Genomic DNA, 23,744 nt, shown 5'->3' with positions numbered 1-23,744 from the left:
CAAAATTTGTCCCAATTCAAAATGCACCTATGCCTTGACTCAGTCACTCAACTTCTAGGAATTTTCCCTAGCGATGCCCTCATACATGTTGAAATGAAGGATGGGCAGTGGTATATAGCAACGTTATTGGGAATAGCAACACATTAGAAACAACTTAAATGTACACCGATAAAGGAGATGGGTTAAATTATGGTGTATTCAAACTGAAATACTATGCAGTTATAAAAAAGAACATGGCAACTCTTTATGTGTTTATATTGAATGATCTCAAAGGCACTTTTTTTTTTTTGCGGTACGTGGGCCTCTCACTGTTGTGGCCTCTCCCATTGCGGAGCACGGGCTCCGGACGCGCAGGCTCAGCGGCCATGGCTCACAGGCCCAGCCGCTCTGCGGCATGTGGGGTCTTCCTGATCCAGGGCACGAACCCGTGTCCCCTGCATCGGCAGGCGGACTCCCAACCGCTGCGCCACCAGGGGAGCCCCAAAGGCACATTTTTAAAGGGGAGAAAAACAAGGTGAAGGTCAGTGTATGCAGAATGCATTTGTATACATGTATGTATGCGTGTGTATATATTTTCATATACTTGTGTGTATATGGATATACAGTATACAGATACACCTAGAATATCTCTGGAAAGACACACAAGAAACTGGTAACCAGTGACTGTCTCCCGGGACAGGAACTGGATGGTTGAGGGTCAGGAGTAAGAAACTGACAATTTTTTAAGCTTATTTCCTTTTTCTCCTTAAGATTGTATTCTAAAATTGAATTTTAAAAGTCATCTGATCCAAGCACTGAATCTATGACAAATACACAACAACTGCCATTCTGCCTCGCTCTCCCTATTTCTAGAACTCTGGTACATTGTCAGAATTGCATCACTGGTTCTCCTTCCACTGAGCTGTGTCAGGCACAGTTAGGGACATCCTTGTCTACAAGACGGACTGCAGCGCAATCTAGCATTCACTCTCACTGATGCTTGTCCGTGTAAAGACGCAAATGAAAATAACAGTATATGTAATAGAAGCAGGGAGATGGCGAGCCATCGTGTGGATAAGAAAACACACAGGATGCATCAGAGAGAAGTAACCTGTCCAGGTGCAGTGAGCACATGGGGGAAATTTGGAGCACAGGTCACTGCAGACTCAGAGGATACTTCCTCATCACACACTCTCCACACACCACCTCACACACAGCTTACGCTGAGGAAATAAACACACTGCACTAGTATGTATCAGCAATCCTCATAGCATGTGACTCAAATTCAAATGCAAGTTTCCCCACATTGTGGAGGTGAAACGGAGGCATTCAAGAGCGTCCTCCCCCCAAATGTCTGGGGACTGCTTAAAGTGGAGCGAATGCTTCAGGGTCAAAAGAATCCTTCTTTTAGGAAACATGGCTTTAAAATGGTTTAGACACTCAGGCAAATGCCATTTGAGTTCCCATTTTGAGCAAATCACGTTCCCAAGCAACAAGAGTAAAAATATTTATCACTAAAAATGTGAATGATACTCGCCTACTGTCGGATCGCCGTCAGACACCAAAATGATCAGCGAGACCGCGTTGGGGTCCAACAGTCCCAAGTTATTGGCTTCATTCAAAATAAAGATGGCCCGCAGCAGTGCTTCATTGATATTCGTCCCTGTGAAAGCCATAGAATGTGCTGCTCTGTTACATACTCTTACTTTCCACAGAAACAATCACGTCTTGGGTTCAGGTTCATCTGTCTGGTATAGTTTATTCAGTACCCAAATCATTCGATTGCTTTCTAAATTTTGACCAGGCTGGTCCAGATCCCCCAGTGGAATAAAATATTCACTTTGTAGTAAATGGTTCCCTTAGAGATGAATTAACCCTTTCACAGCACCAGTCATTTTGTTAACCACAACACTGAAGTTACCTAATTCAGCCTTGCTGACGTACTTGGACACTATTCTGTAAACAATTATGTGTTATGATATGTGAGTTTTTTCTTTTTTTTAAATTGAAGTTTAGTTGATTTACAATGTTGTGTTAATTTCTGCTTTACAGCAAAGTGATTCAGTTATACATATATATATATATTCCTTTTTCATATTCTTTTCCATGACGGTTTATCTCAGGATATTGAATATAGTTCCCCGTGCTATACAGTAGAACCTTGTTGTTTATCCATCCTGTATATAATGGTTTGCATCTGCTAATCCCAAACTCCCAGTCCATCCCTCCTCCACGTTCCTGTCGCCCTTGGTAACCACAAGCCTGTTCTCTATGTCTGTGAGTCTGTTTCTGTTTCATAGATAAGTTCATTTGTGTCATACCTTAGTGATATCATATGGTATTTGTCTTTCTCTTGCTATGCGAGTCATAAGAAGGCTAGTATCACTTACTGACACCCTTTTCTGAGGATGGAATGGTTAAAAATGTGTATGGGATGGGGTATGGATTATGCTTTCACCACGACCATAGTATTCATTGTTTAATAATAAATGTATTATTTAAAGCAGACCACTGCAGACTGGGCAAAGACCACTGGGGTAGGAAATCATATTTCTTAAGTGAACCAACATTTGAATCCTATGCAAGTTTCTCACTGGGCTGTGGGCTAAACCTACTTACCTCCACTGGGCTGGATTTTGTGAATGTAACTCTTGGCATCTGCAACCTGTGTTTTAGTAGCTGAGACTAAATCGTTTCTCCAGGTTCGAACATTGTGGTTGAAATCAATCATGGAGAAATGGTCTTCAGCGCGTAGATCATCCAATATGGTCTTCATCGCTTCCACTGTCTGTTTTGAGAGAGGATAGAGAAGGGTCTTAATACATAAGCTCTAAGCCCAAGATGAAATGAGGAAGACCAATAATTCATCCTAGTCGTCTTTCAAGTAGTGGCTCAAGCTATAGTTTTTCCAGAAAACCATCTAAATCCACTTGAGTCAACACAGATCTACCTCTCCTGTATTCTGAACATGTATTGTCTGTATTTTGATACTTAAACTTTTACTGTCTTATTTTGTCATGCATGACCAGTCTCACTAGCTTGATTTTAAGTTGAGGATTATGAGCCTCAGGTGTCCCCTTTGTGGTGCCTGAAAATCAAATGTATTTCTCAAGTGCATCTACTCAGCCTTCTCATCCACTACCACATAATTATTGCTTCCCATCTCCTTCCCCTTCAAACCACCAACACCCCGCTCTCCCGTCTCAGCTGATGACCTGGCTTCCTACTTCACTGAGAAATGGAAGCAATCAGAAGAAAACTTCCACCACTCCCACCATCATAAAGTCCCACCTGCCAGTACTTGTACCCATAAACTTTTCCTTCCCGCCTGGTAATGTAGAAGAACCAGTAGTTGTATTTCTGCCCAGTGCAAATCCATCCACCTGTGACCTAGATTACATTCTCTCTCGTCTACTGAAGGACATGGCTCTAGCAACTGCCCTTTGCCTCTCCTGCATCTTGCGTTTCCCTCTGTTGGTACATTTCCGTAAACAGAGTAACATGCTATCGTTTCTCATTCCTTAAAAAACCTCATAATGTACCCACTTGCCCCATTTCTCAGCTTCCCTTTGCAATAAAATTCCTTGAAAGAACCGTCTAAACATACTGTCTCCAAATCTTCTTTTCCTATTCTTTCTGAAACACATTCCATTCAGGTTTTCACCATCACCCCTCCACTGAAACGTCGCTTGTCGAGGTTGTTGTGAAATCTGGTGGACTATTCTCATCTTATCAGATTCAATCTGAGCAGCATTTGGGTCAACTGGTCACATCTCTCTCCTAATATAACTTCCTCGTCTTCTTCCAGAGCCTTGGACACTCTTGGTTTTCTTCTTCTTTCTTTGGCTACTTTTTCTTAGTCTTCTTTGCTGGTTCCTCGTCTTCTCCCCAGGTTATTCTAATTATTGGAATAGTGTAAGTTTGACTCTTGGTTTTCTTCTCTTATCTACACTTACTCCTTGATGTTCTCACCTGGCCTCATGGCTGTGAATACCTTCTACCTACTGGTGGCTCCTAGGTGTCTATCTCAATATCTCACCTCTGAGCACCAGATCTGTAGAGCCAACAGCCTGCTTAAGGTGTTCACTTGGGTGTGTAATAGTCATCTCAGACTTCGGTGACGAACTAAGTGCCTGACACATAGTGGGTGCTTAATAAATACTTGTTAAATGAGGGAAGGAAGGAAGGAAGGGAGGGAGGGAGAGTGGGAGGGGTGAAAAAACTCTTGTATTAGAGCAGTGGTTCTCAACTGAGGGTAATTTTCTCCCCAGGGGATATTTGACAATGTCTGAAGACATTTTCGATTGTCATGACTGGAGGGTGGGTGCCACTGGCATCTAGTGGATAGAGGCCAGGGATGCTGCTAAACATCCTACAACATATAGTGTGGTCCCCACAACAAAGGATCAGCCAGCTCAAACTGTCAAAAACACCACTGTTGAGACCCGGGTACTGTGGTAGAAGCACAGTGGGCAGGGCCATGTGTTTTCCACCTTTTGGATCCTAGAACAGTAGTGAACACTTGGGTGGTCAGAAATGGTTGTTGAATGAATGAATGGTTAGTTGGTGGTTCAAATTGGATAGATTGATGAATAAAATAAGAAATTTCCTCGTTTGTTTAGAATTGCACCTATACCATTAACACTGAATAAGCCTGTGTTGAACTCTGAACTGGAAGATGTGAGACAGGATGGCCACCCTCAAGGAATTACAGCATAATTAGAAAATATATGCACATAGTGATGTCAAAGTTATCCACGAACAATGGCAAGGTATTAAAGTGTTATATGCAGGAGAACCAAAAGAATATGAAGCAGAAGAGTGAGCAGAGTGAGAAGAGGTTATACTGAGATGAAAGTTTTCCAAAAGGTGAGTTTTGAATAAATTTCTGCTCTTCAGAAGCCACCCAGTCTGTGTGACTTTGTTAGCAGCCTGAGCTGAGACAAGCCCTGGGGGGAAGGGGCCTCGAACAATTGCATCATCAGGAGAGGATCAGAAAAGGTAGGGAGGGGCTTCCCTGGTGGTGCAGTGGTTGGGAGTCCTCCTGCCGATGCAGGGGATGCGGGTTCGTGCCCCGGGCTGGGCCTGCGCATCCGGAGCCTGTGCTCCGCGACGGGAGAGGCCACAACAGTGAGAGGCCCGTGTACCGCAAAAAAAAAAAAAAAAAGAAGAAAAGAAAAGGTAGAGAGCCCCAGGTACCACCGCTCACCAGGGGGTACTTACCTGTTTCATTTTTATTCCCCACATTGAGCCACTAACGTCGATGACAAAGAGGATGTTTTTGGGAATTGGGTCCATGTTCTCGGGAGCAAAGAAGTGCACAAAATATCCATTAAATACCTGGAAACCAGAACACATTTGTGAGCTAAACCGTTACCACTGTTTGGCATGTAGGAAGACGAGGGTCTGGGGACTGAGAGAGGAAGGGCCGTCACAGGGAGCAGGAGGAGCAGAGGCTTGGAGCCCACCTGCTTCTCCGTTCTCCTTCCTGCTCCCACTCTGTCCTTCCCTGAGAGGGTCTGAGCCTTCTCAGCAGTTCACCTCCTAGGGTCCTTCCCTCCACTCCTGCCACCCCACCCAGTCTTCATCGAGAGCCTCCGCCCCAGGCACCCTGCTCACCGAGGGTGAATCAGGAAGAGTCCCTGCTCTCCTGAGGCTCGCGGGCGATGAAGGACCCAGACAAATAAAGAGGCAATTTGCAGCCCAGGGTGTTAAGTCCGTGATCAGGAAAAATAAAAGGCTCCGAGAAAAACCCCAGTGGCGGTGCATCTAAGTCAGACAGGGGCGTCTTCCGCAGGGAAAGGGCATCTGCGCTGGACTTGAATGTGGCTCCGTGAGTTTGCAGTTAGGCTGCCAGCGTTGGGGTTGGACTGATGGGGGGTGGGGGCCAGGCTGGGGAAGAGACTTCCAGACAGTGCAGCCCTTGGCACACTTAGGGCTCTATAAGTGGTTCAGCACAATGAATTCAAGGAGTTAGGGCAGAGAACCCACCGGGCAGACCATGAAGGACCTTGATGTGCACCCCGGGGAGTCTGGGTTGTTCTAGAAATTAGTGGGAGGAGCTGGATTCCTGATCCGCCCCCCCTGTCTTCTCTCGTAGGTGCTAAAGACTGGCTCACCTCATTCTCTTTCCACTGCCCTTTGTTGCTTCCCCCGGGACATTACAGTGTCCAGCTGTCAGGTGTGTAGCTGTGGACACTTCTCGACACCCCCCATCCCTGGAGAGAAGCACAGGCTCTTGGCTACTAAGGCCTCATTACTTTAGCACAGGGAAATATGCACACACATCTAAGACGTGACAAAAGAGGAAAGGGAAATGCTCAAGAAATCTCACAAGGAACGTAATCTCTGTGCTTTCTTTGATCATCTCATTGCAAAGGGCCTTGGAAGGTTATCGAAAATTCCCATTTTGTGATTTCCTATGGTTCTTCATTCGAGGCCTAGACCTACCTTCCTGGGACAAAGGCATGAGACCCAATGACCTTTATTCAGTTATCCTGACATAAAATGCTCAGCGACACTTAGAGAAATATGCTCTTAGTCCCTTGTCTGCAGCCTTGACACTCGCCTGGGCAGCTGGGAATTACCCAGAGGCCGGCGAGATCTATTCGGGGCGGGGGAAGGGTGGGGTTATTCAACAAAAACCAGTTCTTTGGCTTTGGCGGGGCCATTCTCCCAGAGTCTTTCACCCACCTGAAGCTCGCCGACTTTCTCCTCTCTGTTCACATCATACATCACCACGAGCTCACCATCTACTGCAGTCTCAGAGCAGCTGGAGCATTTTCTTTGTTGTGCTACCGTGGGCTTGAAGGTGATGTGTGCCTGGAAAGAAGAGTAGTGTCACAGCCCGGTCTCGGCCCCCCTCCCTCTCCGGGTGAGGAGTTGACAGCTGCACCTTCTCGTGCACACAGGTGGAGGCCCAGGGCCATTCTGCATCCGGGCAGCATCGGTGGTCTCGTTGTTGATGGAAGGGATGGTGCCAGAGCATGTGAGGGGGCATCTAACAGCTTGCGGTGCTGTTGGCCTGGTTTCGGTCCTTTATAAGAGATTCAAAGAATTCCTCCCCCCCCGCCGCCCCTCCATGGAAGAAACAGCTACCAGCTCTAGAAAGAGTTGGTGAAAGGTTCTTAGAGGACTTCGATCCCTCCAAAGGTGGCTACTATTGGCCATTAAGGCTGAGAGAATTAGGCTGAGTATTTCTTGCTGTGATTAATGAAAATCCACTGTGTATTATGTGAAAACTGTCCTTTATTGGCTGCGCCGCGCGGCATGCAGGATCTTAGTTCCCCAACCAGGGATCGAACCCTCACACCCTGCAGTGGAAGCGCAGAGTCTTAACCACTGGACCAGTGGTTTTCAAGTCCCTGTGAAAACTGTCTTTCAGCTACTGGTCAAGTGAAATTACCTGGGGGAAACGGGACAGGACCTCCAAAAGGGACAAACTCTGGTCAAAATGCAATGAAACAATCGGTAATATTATTCTGTATATCCTGTGGGAGACCCTAGACTTTGCTCACGGATCACTGTTCCTTCATATAGTTCCCTCAGCTCAGCACCTGACGGCTTTTCTATCCCCCAGAGCAGAGGAGGAGAGCCGAACCCAGGAGCCAGTGGCCACTTAGACTCTGTAACATCAATGCCTGTGGTACCTTCTGGTGTCCTTTAGATATGACGGGAACTCCATCAAAATGCCCATCAAATGTGTCCAGAACGTGAAGAAATCTCATGCCCTGAGGTTCGATAATCCACACATCTACCTAGAGGTGGGAAAGAAATTACTCAAAGCGTTAAAATGTCTTTCAAGATCGAGCAAGAAGTACACTTACTAAGTCCTCTGCTGCTCTTCTTATCTTCAGGATTTCCCAGAGAAGACCCAGCATGGCTCCACCAGCACTTCTGCAAGTTCTTTAAATTCTGTGTGACACAATGCATCTCACCGTGTAGGCTGAAAACCTTTTGGGCAACCTAGTATTCCCCTTCTATTGCTTCATTTCTCTGGGCTTTAATTCCCCTCCGTCTACTCTATTCCATTCCATTCTTATTTATTTAAAAAAATATCTATTGGGCCGTGCCAGGTCTTAGTTGCAGCATGCGGGATCTTTTAGTTGTGGCATGTGGGATCTAGTTTCCTGACCAGGGATCGAACCCGGACCCCCTGCATTGGGAACGCAGAGTCTTAACTGTTGGACCAGCAGGGAAGTCCCCATTCTATTCTTGTTTAGAAATAAGAATGGAATGAGAATTTTACCATGATCCATTCATTCATCCCCTTGAATCTTCTACATCAATGGGCAAATTACAACCTGTCTGCTTCACCTTCCTATGTGTCAGATGGAGAGCAGGTTGAACTGTGCACTTCCCTGGGTTTCTTCCAGTTCTGCTCTGGCTCTTACACAAGTGTTCATGTGATGTCAATAAGATGCGAGCCAAGAAAAGAGCAGCTCAGTTCTCAAGGCAAGAGGTGAAGATTACAGCAGAGGTGAGTTCAAATTGGTAGCCAAGGCCCTGCCACAGGCACTGCTCTCGAGGTGAAGAGAGTTGGGGTGCAATGTGGGGAACGTGGAGCAGATGAGGACGACCACCTCAACCTTCGCTGAGCTCCTATTATTTGCCAACTACTTCCATAAGCTCATCTCACTTGTAACCAAGGAATCTAAGAACGTTGTAGTACCCTTTTCACAGGTGAGAAAATCGAGGCTCAGGATAACTTGTCCCATGTTGGAAGGTCAGTGTAGTGGGTTAAAGGGAGCCCCCCCAAAGACATGTCTACATCAAATCCCTGGAAGCTGTGACTACTACCTGATTTGGAAAAAGGGTCTGTGCAGATGCAATAAAGGATCTTGAGATGAGATCATCCTGTACTACCCAATGGGCCCTAAAGCCAACGACAAGTGTTCTTACAAGAGCAAGGCAGAGGGACACTCGAGACACTCAGAAGAGGTCACTCCTGGGTGATGTGACCAGGGGGGCAGAGATTAGAGTGATGTGGCCACAAGTCAAGGAATGCCAGCAGCTTCCAGATACCAGGAGAAGCAAGGACAGACTCTCCCTGGCAGCCTTTAGGCGCCTAGCCCTGCCAACACGTTGATTTCAGACTTCCGTCCTCTGGAACTGTGTGAGAAGACGTTCCTGGTGTTCTCAGCCACCCAGTGTGTGGTCATTTGTTACAGCAGGCCACAGGAAACTGACACAGCTAATAAGGACATGAGCTGGCACTGAAATCCGCAAGGAAGTGGCCTGGTTGACTCCAAACCCAGAATCCTTTCTGCACGCCACCCTGACCTGCAGTGTCGAGTGGCATGGAACGCCACAACGAGTGGGGACAGACAGAAAGCGCAGAGGAGGGACAGAGGCGCAGGAGGGTGGGCTCACCTCCAGGTGCTTGGCCAGCCGTCCTGGCTGCAGGTGGAGCCTGTGCTCGTAGGACCCCAGCTTCCGCCACTTCACTTCCTGGTAATGAAGTTCAAACTGCACCTTTGCTCCGGGGGCGATGTTCACTTCGGTTTTGAAGTTCTCCATATCGAGGGCTCTGCTCCTAAAGGTGCGAGCCCCCCACGTTGAATCATCACAGGCAGAACCTACGCCGAGGGCAGCCAGGCTTCCCTGGGCTCGCAACCTGCTCATTGTTCACAAGAATGAACGGCAGGTACAGCAGAGGTAACTGCAACTTCTAGATAAATTTCATTCCACTAGCCTGGAATTTTCTTCTCCTCTCCTACCTGATCTTTTTCTTCCAGAGCTTCTCACAGATTTGAGCGTCGTCTGCAAAGAGCTACTAGTTATTGATCACCTATTATGTGCCAGGAACTGGACACACATATCATTGCTATGATAGCAACTCTGCAAGCTGGATTCCAACACCCTCAGTTATCAAATGATGACAGACGAGCCTCACAAAGGGTAAGTAATCGCTCCAGACCACACGGTGAGTCAGTTGTATGGTAGGAACTCAAACCCAAGTTTAGATGATGCCAAAGACAGCACACCTTCCCTCTACTGCTTTTGAGACTCGTTCTAGAGATTCTTTATATTTTGAAAGTCTTCAGAAAGAAGACATCTATTATTTCATCAAATTGAATGTGTATTTCCAGCACTAATGCCTGATTTAGTCCCATACACACCAAGTCCAACGTGATCGTTAATCTTGAGGTGTTTATGGTTTTAAAGAGAAAACAGCAGGATTGTCAAGTGAGGGAGATTTGAGCATTAGGAGAAACAATGGGTGATTTTTTAAAAAATTAAACAGCTAAATAAGCAAGGTGAGACTATGAATAATCAGATCATTTGGGATCAGGGAAGTACCATGAAGAAGTGAGCTTGGGATACAGGGCAGCTGAAGAAAAAGATGAGCACGGCTGGGTACAGAGCTTAGGAGTAGAGAGTGGGGTGAGAGGCCTGATGTATCTGGGTGGGGGGTGGGTGGCAGGCTACAATGCGAGCTCCGTGCTCTCTGCTGTATCGTCAGTACCTAGAGGAGTTTCTGCTGCAAATAAATATTTGTGGAATGAAGAAATAATAAATGGATGTATGATGTGGTCAGAGTGATGGGTAAAGACGGCAAAATGATACTTAAAGCACTTATTAACCTGGATGCATGCTGGAGATGTTCCCCTGGCTTGGAATTTCTCCTGTCCTTTCTCCTGGCTGAATTCTATTAACCTCTTTGGGCTCAGCTCAAACATCGAGTCTTCTGTGATGATCTTCTGGACCCCCAGACAGAACTGTTCACTTGGTACTTGGAACTCCCATAGGGTTTTGTACCATCTCTACATTAGCGCATTATACCATTATATATTACCCCATTATATATTATATATATTACACTTACCTATATAATATATATGCTGTAGTCACCTATATGGTATCTATATTATAGTCACCTATATATTATATATATATTACAGTCACCTATCCGTTATATATATTACAGTCATCTGTTATATATATTATAGTCACCTGTGTGTTATATGTATTATAGTCACCTAAATATACATAGTACAGTCACCATATGCTGTATATGTTATGGTTACCTACACACTGTCGGTTCTGTGGCATCTCCTCCACTGGCCTCACGGTGTTTGTCTCAGTGTTGCTGTCACCTTTGACAGAGCTGGGCACAGTGTTAACATTCAGTGCATTTTTTTGAATGAATGAACACATGAATGAAACGAAAAGAACTTCAACTAAGGGGAAATTTGGGCGTATGGAGGAGGAGGAGGAGGAGATGAAGAAAAAAAGATGGCAGGATCTGAGAGCAGCTTAGATACGCAGTGAGGGGATCCGTGAACGTTTCTCTGACATTTCTGGTGGGAGAGGCTGCCTCTTTGAGGGTGGCATGGCATTTCCAGTGTCTTATTTAAGACCATAAGGGGAAGAAAACCAAACAGAATCTAAACTAAGTAACTGTGCTGAAAAAGGTGCCACCCCATAAAAATAGGCCAAGAAAATCATTAAGACAAATTCCAAACCTTTCTTTCTGTGTATGTGGTCAGTGCTGTAACAAGATCACCAATATTTCTGTAGTTCCTCTCTGTACTCTGCTGGGAATCAGTGTTTAGTGACGGGACAGCCATCTATATGCAAGGCAAGCTATGTAAGGCTAACACGTGTGAGATCATCCAAAACTCATGTGTTGCACGAGGCCTTAGGGAAACAGGAATGGAGATACCTAACTCTGCCACCTGAGGATGAGGTTCTGTGCCTTCTTGGAGGCTAGTTTTGGGGTTGAGTGGGGGCAGCAGTGGATGAGGACCCCCCCCTTACCTCACCAATCCAGCCATTTTGCCTTTTGCTCTGGCCTGCGAGTAGAGGGCTCGGCCCACCGTTTTCTCCTTAACAGAACTAGTAAATGTCGTGCCATCCACAGTCCTAAAAAATGACAGAGGGCCTACAGTTGGTCCAAATAGTAGTCTTAGCACAACAAACAAACAGCAAGCCAACAACCCAACCAGGTGGACTTAATGAATTATTTAATTATCATTTTGAACCTGCAGAAAACACGGAGACATTTGCATATTTCACAGGAGTCCCTTTATCTGAGAGTGTGATTAAGAGAGGTGAGGTGGGCTCCCGTCCTAAAAGCTTCCTCTCGCATATTGTAGTGTTTAAAATGTTTCTTCCTAACGTTCATAGCAGCACTATTTACAACGGCCAAGACATGGAAGCAACATAAGTGTCCATCGACAGAGGAATGGATAACAAGATGCGGTACATATATACAATGGAATACTACTCAGCATAAAAAAGAATAAAATAATGCCATTTGCAGCAACATGGGTGGACCTAGAGATGATCATACTAAGTGAAGTAAGTTAGACAGAGAAAGACAAATATCATATGATATCGCTCATATGTGGAATCTAAAGAAAATGATACAAATGAACTTATTTACAAAACAGAAAGAAACTCACCGACTTAAAGAACAAACCGATGGTTACCAAAGGGGAAACGTGGAAGGGGGAGAGGTAAATTAGGAAACTGGGATTATCATATACACACTACTGCATATAAATAGATAACCAACAAGGACCTACTGTATAGCACAGGGAACTCTACTCAATATTCTGTAATATCCTACCTAAATGGGAAAAGAATTTGAAAAAGAATAGATGCATGTATATGTGCAACTGAATCACTTAGCAGTACACCTGAAATTAACACAACATTGTAAATCAACTATACTCCAATATAAAAAATTTTTTTAAAATGTTTCCTCATTTTTCAGTTTCACCCTTCAGATTAAGGGTTGTTCTCTTGTGCATCCCTTTGGAATGACAAATGTGCCTAGGATTGGTGACTGATAAGTCACTAGTTATCTGGCTGACTTTTGGTTTATAAGGTCATTCTCCCATGTGTTAAGGATCTGGGGTGGCCTGGGGGCATTAGCTCTCCTGTGAGGGTGGAAAAGAGCAAAGAAAGATGAAGAAAGGTGCTTGTCAATCTCTTTGCAAAGTTTGTGTTTATCTCTCCAACATCCCCCTCGGGGGACCTCTGTATGCTCATGTCACCTCTGTCTCTTAGCTGGCCGTCACCTAATCCATCCCAATAATGATTAGCTGGAGCAGTCGAAGGACAGAATTTTAGAAGCAAAATGGAACATCTGGCCTTCAAGTGGGCAGTATCTCTCCCCAAGGAGGTATTTAGAAGTGTGTGGAGAAATTGTTGGCTGTTCTGATGACTGAGAAGGGCTACTGGCATTATGGGATGACCCCAAGAGTGCTAGACATTCTGCAACGTGAGGTGGAGTTTCCTGTCCCAAATGCCAACGGCATGCTTGTCGAGCATGCTTGGTTCACCTCTGTAGGTGAGAGAAATCAGAGCCAAGGAGACAAGCGACTTGCTTGAGGTCACACTCTTGCTCAGAGGCAGAGCTAGAACTGGACCCCGAGTGCCCAGGTCGGTGCTATTTCCATCAAATCATGCTAAGGCTCGAAGACCAAAAAGTCTTTATGACAAAAGGAAATAATCTCTAATGGTGGAATATTTGGAACCTTGATAAATAGGCAGGAGAAGTTTTTTGACTGGAGATGGAGGTCTGTGAGGTTCATATTAAATTGTGGTGATGTAAGGAGCTATCTTCTCTGATTTATACATTCAGCCGGGAGTACAGAGAGATCAAAATAAACATATATGTCACAATTCTGTCTTTCATCACCTCAAATCTTCTAAGGAATGAGATGGGGACGAAGGGAAAGAATGAAGGAAAACAGAAAGATGATATACCTGGAATATCTAGTCATATAGTTTAAAAATAAGAATTTATTAAACTAGTTTTAATATAATTTTTTAGACAGTGTCATATAATACCACTACATAAAAGCTTTTCCTTCTACATTTGCTTTTTAGAAAAGGTTGACTAAAAAATTTTTTGGGAGAAATAAATTTCTCAGACAATTTGAAGGATTCAATATCCATGAATTCCAATTCCAGTAAGTCTAATTCCAAGTCACAAATTGCCTTTTGTTCCCCTCACCTTTGTTTTGTTTAGAAAATATAATTAAAATGGCTCTGCCATTTTTAGAAGCCAAAGTGCTTGGTATTTGAACCTTTTATTTTATTTATTCCTCTATTGGCAGAACAGGGAAAGTTTACCCTTGATGAAGGAAGCCTCAGGGTGGGAACAAAATAACTGGCCTTCACTATTTGAAAGACATTGGGGTGGTTTAAAATTTTTTTATTAATGAAATCTTTAAGTATACAAAAAAAATAGAATAATGTAAGACACCTCTATGAAACCATCACTGAGTTACTCAGCCAACCTCCATTGTCTATACCCCCCCCTTCCACCTCATTTATTCTGAAGCCAATCTCAGATAGCTGACCATCTCATCCTTGAACACTTCAGTATGCATTTTGCAGGGAATTTTTAAAAATTCTTTTGTGAATAGAACTAGAGTCATTGAGTAGGAAATGCAACGGATTTCAGTTAAGTGGCAGAAATAATTCTAGGCGCTGCCAACCACTGAGTGAATTGCCTTGGAAAGTAGTGTTTATCCTTAAGGAGATATTCAAGTCAAGCCTGGATAATTCACTTGTCAGCGGCTACACAGAGGAATTCAAGCACTGGACACGTGACTGGACTTAATCAGCGGTTCTCCACATTTTTTTCCCCATAAAGAAACATGTGATAGATGATGCTGACCTGCAACCTCCTATACACTCATATATGGTTTCCTGTAACCCAGGGCAACTCCATATATTTTTTTCTCCCCAAGTAAGTGGGAGGTTGTTACCACAGAGATAGGCTTAAGGATGCTTTAATTTATTAGAAAAGAAAAGCAAATGCTTCACAAATTCTGTTACTCTGAACAGAAGCAAAATCCTGGGACCCACCCCAAGATGACTCTTGATGTCCAGTGTGTCCACAGCTCTGAAAGCAAGAACCACTGGAATAGGTGGCCATTCAGGCCCATCCTAACTGTGATGGGGTTCGATTCTGTGAGCAGAGCATATGCAGTTTCTGGTTCTGCACAGGAGTTACTCACATGGAGAAGTTGGAGATGAAGGCTCCTTTGGGAATCTGCACATCAAACACGACATTCTGAGGCTGTGGGGAGTGGTTCACCACTTTGGCCTGGATGACAGTGTTGGCCATTCGGGAAGTGATAGTAGACCGGACTTTATAGCTATAAAGAGTCACTTGATCAACATCTTCCTGTAATTGGCAAGAAAATACGACTGTGCTCAGAGAAAAATGATGCAGAGCTTCACTACGTATTCAATGCCAACATTGGTCCATTTTATTACAAACAATTCTAAGGCATCGTTAAGCGTACAACTCAGGTATTCCTAAGCATTCTCCTAACTTCTTGGAATACCCCTCAGGCAGAAGCCTGAGATATCCTTTTCTTTTTTTTTTTTTTTTGTCATTAGTAAACTTTAAGGTGCCCTTTTCAGAACCAAACAGATCAAAGATTAAATAAGCAAAGTCATCAATTAAATAAATATCAACAATAAAAATTTAAAAGTCAGAGGAAATATGAAATTAAAATAAATAAAATTGAATAACAAAAGGCCTGAGATATCTTGAGATGCCTTTCAAGCGCTATGAGTCTATGAAACATGATTTTAAAGGTTAGAATACGAGGAGAGAATGGTTGTGGGGAAGCAAGATCGGATTACGAAAGTGCAGGAAATAACTTCGCATGCAGGGCCAGGGGGAAGGAAGGACGCGGGACTGCAGCGTTGGAAGGGGACCTGGGCACTTCCAGGGGTACGGTGGGGTGGAAGACACATGTGGTCCCCAAAGCCCCACACTGCCACAGGCCTCTTCTGCAACCTTATCTATTGTAATTTCACCTCTCGCAGTCCTCTTGTCCTCTCCCAAATTAAAACAAAATATGAGAAAGTTGATGGACCTGAGCAAAGAAGAGAATATCTTGCAGAGGGCGTTTTGATGCAGTTACTGGGCCAGTACTATGGACCCCTAATCCCAATCCTTCTCTACTGATTTAAGGCAGTCCCAGTATCCGTATGCTCAAAGACAAATTACTGCAAACGCACAGCTTTTAGGAGGTGACTCTAAACTGTCAGGATTATGGCAGTGATGCGACCCACTAGGTTTTGCTTTTTTTCTCCGAGAGGTTTTGCTTATTTCAATACCAGGTGTCATGTCCCTAAACTTTGTCATCCAAGGTTAAACCTTTCAACGCATTAACATCCAGCCCACCTCAAGCTGAGACAAAACCCAGGCTACGTTGTTTGTCGTTCTTCCCCCTTAACCCAGAGCTTCTCACAGTTGTTGTCAGTTCAGAGCAGGAAGCCCAGGGAACCCCTTCCTCTTGATGTCTGCTTGCCGCAGGAGGCTCTACTCCGAACATCTCAGGGAATCGGGCCATTTCATGTTTAAGAGTGCTTTTTCCACACTCACGGCTTTACCCTCCAAAGCTGTTAGATGTCCTATTTTAAATCAAAACTGTTCTGTTGGAATAAATACACAGTTTTAATTCCAAAAACACCTACAATGTTGTCAACCTTGAGAAAGTAAAGAGAAGGGACATTTTCACTCCTGGGGACAGCTCTCTCGGCTGCATACAAACTGCACCCTCTCATGCTGAATTTTAGACACACTTCCAAACAGAACTGGGCAAGGGGGTATTTCGAAAGTCAGGTAAACGTTTTCAGGGATGAAGCCAAAGGAGGCACCCGTATTGATTTCTCGATAATAGGTAACAGAAAAGTCATTCAGACATCAATTTTTAACAAAATCAAAGTAAACTTACCATCATTTCTCCAGATTCTCCGGAAACACTCCTCTGTGAAAGGAAGTTGGATAATCATTCTTCAGAAGCGTTTTGCTTATTACCTTGAGGGCAAAAACTGTTTTCTCAAAATATACTTTCTCAAAAGATATTTTTTCCTTCAGTGCTGAGCTATATATAACTCATTCGCTGGAACCAAGACACAATTATCAAATATTCTTGAATGCTATTTTCCCACTGGTGTGTTTCTGTGAGCAAATGTCTCAGTCACATTTTGGTTGCATGCCCATCACCCTTGGATACAATGCTAAAACCTATGTTTTCAAATGAAAATGTTCAACCAAACTTAAGCTGAGCAGCACAGATCACCTTCATCCTGTCTATTTGTCTAATTGATTGTTTTCTCAGCAGCAGAGTCTTTCTTCAAAGCCAGGCAGTGAGAAGGCATGTCTGTCTCTTCCAGTAGATGAAGCTACATGGGAACAGAGACTTGGATGCGTTTCCTCCTTGGTGTAGCCCCTGAGTCAAGCACGCTGGAATATCCTGCACTCTAACCGCTATGCTAGAGAACTACAGGAAGTCCCCTACATACGAATCTTCAAGATGCGAACTTTTGACGATGCGAACGTGCGTTCCATCAACGTCAGGCATAAGTGAAATTGCAGCTCGCCCTCCGTCTTCTACTTCTGACATCCTTCAGCTCTACCATCTCCCACCTCCTCCCCCTTCTCCAGGCAGTAACTCTTCTTGACCATTCACTCGATGCCAGCCCCTTTACGCCAGCTGTTGTACTGTACTACTGTACTTTTCAAGGTACTGTACTGTAAGATTAAAAATGTTTTCTTGGGACTTCCTGGTGGTGCCATGGTTGGGAGTCCGCCTGCCAGTGCAGGGGACATGGCTTCAAGCCCTGGTCTGGGAGGATCCCACATGCCGTGGATCAACTAAGCCCGTGCACCACAGCTACTGAGCCTGTGCTCTAGAGCCCATGTGCCACAACTACTGAAGCCCACGCACCTAGAGCCCATGTTCCACAAGAGAAGTCATGGCAATGAGAAGCCTACGCACCACAATGAAGACCCAACGCAGCCAAAAATAAATAATTAATTAATTAATTTAAAAAATTAAACTTAAAATAATTATTTTTGAAGTTTTTTTTTTTTTTTTTTTTTTTTTTTGGTACGCGAGCCTCTCACTGCTGCGGCCTCTCCCGCTGTGGAGCACAGGCTCCGGACGCGCAGGCTCAGAGGCCATGGCTCACGGGCCCAGCCGCTCCACGGCATGTGGGATCTTCCCTGACCAGGGCACGAACCCGTGTCCCCTGCATCAGCAGGCGGATTCTTAACCACTGCGCCACCAGGGAAGCAGTGTTAGTTTAGTGTTAGTTTCAGGTGTACAGCAAAGTGATTCAGTTATACCTACATATGTAACTATTCATTTTCAGATAGTTTTCCCTTATAGTTTATTACAAAATACTGCGTATAGTTCTCTGTGCTATACAGTAAGTCCTTGTTGGTTATCTATTTAATTTTATTCAATTGTTGGCCATGCTGCGCAGCTTGCATGATCTTAGTTCCCCAACCAGGGATCGAACCTGTGCCCCCTGCAGTGGAAGCGTGGAGTCCTAACCACCGGACCACCAGGAATGTCCTGGTTATCTGTTTTATATACAGTAGTGTGTATCTGTTAATCAACTTCCTAATTTATCCCTCTCCCCCTTCCCCTTTGGTAATCCTAAGTTTGTTTTCTATGTCTGTGGGTCTTTCGGACTTTTTGAATGCAGTTCCCAACGATGACGTTTTCCCTTTTAGATGAAGACCCTGATGTGAGGACTTGCCTACTGGGTTTTAATATTATCGGTCTACAAAAAGCCTGGACTTGCAGCAGGTCAAAAATTCATACCCACACAAACGATGTCATAGGTCAGCTTAGAGTTGCTTCCACAAATACCTCCTTTTTTTAGCACCTGGGCTCTACATGGGAGAAACCAAACCTTTCTTGGCCCCCTGGAGAACTCACCCCACGAGTTAGAGCATTTTGTCTGTGCTGTTGCTGGCATCCGGGAGAAGACCGCTAGCATGGTCAGGTCCCCTGTGCTCTCTGAGCAACTCCCCGAGACGGTAGGGACTATGACTAGGTAGGAGAGCATGTGTGGCCCCAATAGGAAGTGTCCTAAGACGAAATTCTTCCATACAAGGCAGTAAAACTATCCCAGAATCTTAAACTTTGAAGAAAACATGTAGCCATGTATTCTCTAAGGAACCAAGGTGACCATTAGAGTTTGAAGATGAACAGACAGCCATATGGAGGCTTCCCTTTATTTCGGCTGGACAGTGCTTCCCCCGGGTGTAAAACCACTGGACTCTTTGCTGCTAAAAAAACATGCTCTTGAGAAATGTAGCAAAAGTCATCTCAATCCTTTTCTCATTTCTTCAATCATGATCTCTTTCACTTATTTTCCCTTTTGGAACTGAGGTTTACTGTACCTGGTACCTCCGGTTCTCTGGCAGAAATTGAAATTTGCCTGAGGCCAGTTCCACAAGGTCTCCATATTCTGCAAACTTAAAAAAGAATTTAGGATGTTTATTTCTATCAACAAAAAACAGGGAGTTGGTGACAGGCATAAGGTACTGTATTCAATATATTATTTTGTCTTGTTTTCTATATCTCTGGGCAATCTCATTTTTTCATACAACGATTTCTTTTTTTTAAATTGAAGTATAGTTGATTTACAATGTTTCAGATGTACAGCAAAGTGATTCAGCTATACATATACATATAATCTATTCTTTTTCACTATCTTTTCCCATACAGGTTATTACAGAGTATTGAGTAGAGTTCCCTGTGCTATATATACAGTAGGTCCTTGCCATTTATCTATTTTATATATAGTAGTGTGTATCTGCTAATCCCCAATCCCTAATTTATCCTTCCCCCCTTTTCCCTTTGGAACTGTTAAGTTTGTTTTCTGTGTCTTTTACAATGATTTTTATTTTTCTCTCTAGTTGCGGAGAGCAGGGGTTACTCTTCATTGCAGCGTGCGGGCTTCTCATTGTGGTGGCTTCTCTTATTGCGGAGAACAGGCTCTAGGCATGCAGGCTTCAGTAGTTGCAGTACATGGGCTCACTAGTTGCAGCATGCGGGCCCTATAGCACTCTGGCTTCAGTAGTTGTGGCACACGGGCTCAGTAGTTGTGGCTCACAGGCTCTAGAGCACAGGCTCAGTAGTTGTGGTGCATGGGTTTAGTTGCTCCGTGGCATGTGGGATCTTCCCAGACCAGGGCTCGAACCTGTGTCCCCTGCATTGGCAGGCAGATTCTTAACCACTGCGCCACCAGGAGAAGTCCCTACAATGATTTCTTTAATATATTTGTTTGCTAGTTATGTCTCAGAGGTGAGTAAATGAGAGTTAGTATCTCCAAATTTGCGGGAGGCAGGAGTTCATTTCTGAGTTTGCCTGAAGATGATGGGATATCCAAGTAGGGGTTACAGTAGCCCAGTGATCAGCTAGGTGCCTGGCAGAAGTACTAGGTAAGATCTTGGGGGCATCAGAGGTGCCTTACTAGGTAAATGTGGACCATTATCCATTGAGTTAGAAATGGCGATGTGAAAGGAATGCCAGTAAGTGACTGAAAAAGCACAAACACATTTGGATATCTTGCCTCCAACTCCTGGCTTCGTCAATGCGATTTCCAACATACTCTGGTAGTTTTTAAAGTGTTAGAAAATATGATAGTTTCTAGGCAGACAGGGTGATTTTTTTTTTCTTGCAAAATATGCCATCCTGTTCTTTGGCATCTTTGTAGGTAATCCGCTCTGTAAGTATCACAAGCCGCTGCACCTTCTAGGATATTCACAGAATACATGCTGCTTTTCTGGCATCAAAATAGCTCTTGGGGCTTCCCTGGTGGTGCAGTGGTTGAGAGTCCGCCTGCCAATGCAGGGGACACGGGTTCGAGCCCTGGTCCGGGAAGACCCTACCCAATCCGCGGAGCAACAAAGCCCATGAGCCACAAATACTGAGCCTGCGCTCTAGAGCCCGCGAGCCACAACTACTGAAGCCCGCACGCCTAGAGCCCGTGCTCCACAACAAGAGAAGCCACCGCAATGAGAAGCCCACGTACCGCAACGAAGAGTAGCCCCCGCTCGCTGCAACTAGAGAAAGCCTGCACGCAGCCACGAAGACCCAATGCAAACAAAAATAAATAAATTTATTTAAAAAAAAAAAAAAAAAGCTCTTGTATGACTTTCAGTCCAAGACTTTCCATACGTTGGGTATGATCAAGGGTCTGAAGTGAAGACCCTGAGCTCCCCAGGAGTAATTCCTTCACTCTGCCCGTCCGTTTGCCCAATCGTCCCCTTTAACAGGAATATTAAGTCTCCTTAATTTGGAAATCATTTTCACTTAGGTATGACAAACAAAGTGCTTTGAAAATGCCTTTTCTAGGGCTTCCCTGGTGGCGCAGTGGTTGAGAGTCCGCCTGCCGATGCAGCGGACGCGGGTTCGAGCCCCAGTCCGGGAAGATCCCACGTGCCGCGGAGCGGCTGGGCCCATGAGCCATGGCCGCTGAGCCTGTGCGTCCGGAGCCTGCGCTCCGCAACGGGAGAGGCTACAACAGTGAGAGGCCCGCGTAGAGCCAAAAAAAAAAAAAAAAAAATAGAAAATGACTTTTCTATATACTCTTAAGTAAAAGAGTGATAATGATATTTCATAATAACAGTTATGAGAGCTAATAATTATTAAGTTCTTCCTCAGGTTTGCACTGTGCTGGGTAGTTTACATATGTCACTTCTTACAACAACTCTTTGGGTTACAACAATTATTATCCCCAATTTTTTAGATAAGGAGGGGGCAGCTATATACTTCGTAAATGGTACACTATGGGGTCAGGCTATGAACTTGGTTCTCATGCAAAACCTGTTAATGCTTTAAAGGCTAAATATATGTTCCAGAACTTATGGTTACTGGGGGGAAGGGATAGTTAGGGAGTTTGGGACTGACATGTACACACTGCTGTATTTAAAACAGATAACCAACAGGGACCTACTGTGTAGCACAGGGAACTCTGCTCAATATTATACAACAACCTAAATGGGAAAAGGATTTGGAAAGGAATAGATACATGTATAACTGAATCACTTTGATGTATGCCTGAAACTATCACAACATTGGTACTCAACTATACTCCATATAAAATAAAAAGTTAAAAATCCTTATCACAAGGGGAAAAAACTGTATGTATGGTGAGAGATATTAAAGACATTGTGGTGATCATTTTCCAATATATACAAATATTGAATCAAAAAAAAGGGTAAAAAAAAAAAAGGGTAAATACAGGTTCCAGTAATTATAATAGTGAACACGTCTACTCAGATTAATTTTATCATGCATTTGCATTCCACACAGAATACTGTCCTTGAATAGCAACAGGTAACAGGTTATTTACCAAGCTAACATATGGGGCCGACAGCAAGAAAATCTTCTGGAAGTACTTACTTCTGAAAGTCCGTTAGTGGGGATTTCGAAGCCCTGTGATTCCGAAAGGAGGAGGCAGACAAGAAAGCACTTGAACCCCTTCATCGTGCTAGGTTGCCCTGCCCGGCTCTCCGGTGCCGGGTCTAGGGGGAACCCACTGCTCCCCGAACCACGATCAGAGGGACAACAGAGCCGTACAGTTGGTTTTCAAAAAGAGAATTGAGAGAAAAGAGAAGAAGAGAGCTCTCAAACTTTGTTCCAAAACAGGACAAATATTTGTTCTGGAGTTCAAACTTAAGCTGGGGGGGCGGTGGTGGATCACACACCCAGAGGTCATTCAAACAGCAGAGCTGGGGGCAGTTCCTGAGCTGTGACAGCAAGGCAGGGTCAGACAGATGTGCAGTGCTTTTTTTTTTTTTTCCTTTTGCTGATTTCTGTTCATCTTAAAATCAGAGAGACCTAAGATCAGCGTCATCTGCTTTGAAAGACCAGGTGAGGCACGTGACTGAGAAATCGAGTCAGAGAGGAAAAAAGCTAAAGCGAAAAGCTTCTGGAAACAAAATCCTTTGGTTTAAGTGAAAGCAGGAGGAATTTAGGAAAAGTGGGAGAAGAAACCCCACGGTTTTCTGAGCAAAGCACTCGCTGGCAGTGTTTCTCCCTCTCCCTTTGAAAACCAAGAACCGATTTCATGAGAGAACTGGGCAGGCAGCAGTGTGGGAGGTCAGGCACCCCTTCAGCAAGGAAGTTTCAGGAACCTCTTTGATTAAGAGAACAGAGTCCCTTCCTGCTGCCCCTGGTCAGCCTCACTCAGGTCAGCGGAAAAACAGTTCTCCCCAGCCCAGAACCAGAGACAGCCCAGCCTGCAATCCCTTCCTGCTCATGGTCATGAATCCTAACACAACGGTAAATAGGATTTATTGAGCCCTTTGTGGTGTCATGCTCTTTTACCTACATTAACTTTAACCCCCTGTTTTTATTTCAACTATAGAAGAGCCATGTGAGATGTGTACTACATTTATCTTCATTCACAATGGAGGAAAGTAAGGTTAAGTATCAATAACTGATTCCACATTTCATAGTTAGCATGTGGAGACTTAATTCAAGGTCAACCTGACCTCAAATCCTTTGTTGTTCATGACCACGTCCAGGAAGAGGCAGCCTGGGGTCCATCTCTGGGATCAGTGTTCCAAGTGTGAATTTAGACTAACAATTACCTGTAGTTCCCAAGCTGGGTGGCCAGTGTACTTGATGAAACTTTTTCTTGAGCCTCTACTCCAGACATCTGCTTGAACAGGGCCATGCTGTGGACCCCAATTTGGCCAGCTGCCATGTCTTTTTCTGGCAGTTTCCTTTGCCAGGATGGAACTACAGCTTCCTGCCCGAGGTTCCCTGATCCATCACCTGGTCCGGGTCTTGCTACTGAAAAAAACCTCTACTTTCTCAAAGTTCACTCACACAGGGGAACTTGCACCCACATGAAAACAGGAAGTCTGCGATGGCCTTTGAAACCTGGTGATGTAGGGCTGTTTCCACCAGATCCCTGCCGACCAGACTCAGCTAGTTTCTGTGGATCTCAGACACTCATCTTGA

At 44.5% G+C, this 23,744-nt stretch overlaps 1 protein-coding gene across 1 annotated transcript in view; it reads right to left on the bottom strand.

The window, feature by feature from the left end:
- The window catches only part of ITIH2 (inter-alpha-trypsin inhibitor heavy chain 2), a 35,809-nt gene extending 16,636 nt beyond the window's left edge, over positions 1 to 19,173 (bottom strand). Inside the window, exons 1-10 of the mRNA XM_059055948.2 lie at positions 19,166 to 19,173; positions 16,701 to 16,733; positions 14,964 to 15,133; positions 11,743 to 11,847; positions 9,352 to 9,514; positions 7,629 to 7,736; positions 6,673 to 6,801; positions 5,203 to 5,319; positions 2,599 to 2,767; positions 1,517 to 1,642 (exon numbers count right to left, since the gene is read on the bottom strand). Of these exons, the coding sequence (XP_058911931.2) occupies positions 1,517 to 1,642; positions 2,599 to 2,767; positions 5,203 to 5,319; positions 6,673 to 6,801; positions 7,629 to 7,736; positions 9,352 to 9,514; positions 11,743 to 11,847; positions 14,964 to 15,133; positions 16,701 to 16,706 (1,093 nt within the window). The 5' untranslated portion in view covers positions 16,707 to 16,733; positions 19,166 to 19,173. The remainder of the gene's footprint in view (positions 1 to 1,516; positions 1,643 to 2,598; positions 2,768 to 5,202; positions 5,320 to 6,672; positions 6,802 to 7,628; positions 7,737 to 9,351; positions 9,515 to 11,742; positions 11,848 to 14,963; positions 15,134 to 16,700; positions 16,734 to 19,165) is intronic.
- Between the last annotated feature and the right edge of the window lie 4,571 nt (positions 19,174 to 23,744).

This window comes from Kogia breviceps, chromosome 3, assembly GCF_026419965.1.
Source record: "Kogia breviceps isolate mKogBre1 chromosome 3, mKogBre1 haplotype 1, whole genome shotgun sequence".
Classification (NCBI taxonomy): domain Eukaryota; kingdom Metazoa; phylum Chordata; class Mammalia; order Artiodactyla; family Physeteridae; genus Kogia; species Kogia breviceps.
Note: the sequence above shows the minus strand (reverse complement) of the source record. Positions and strands in the feature narration are given on the sequence as shown.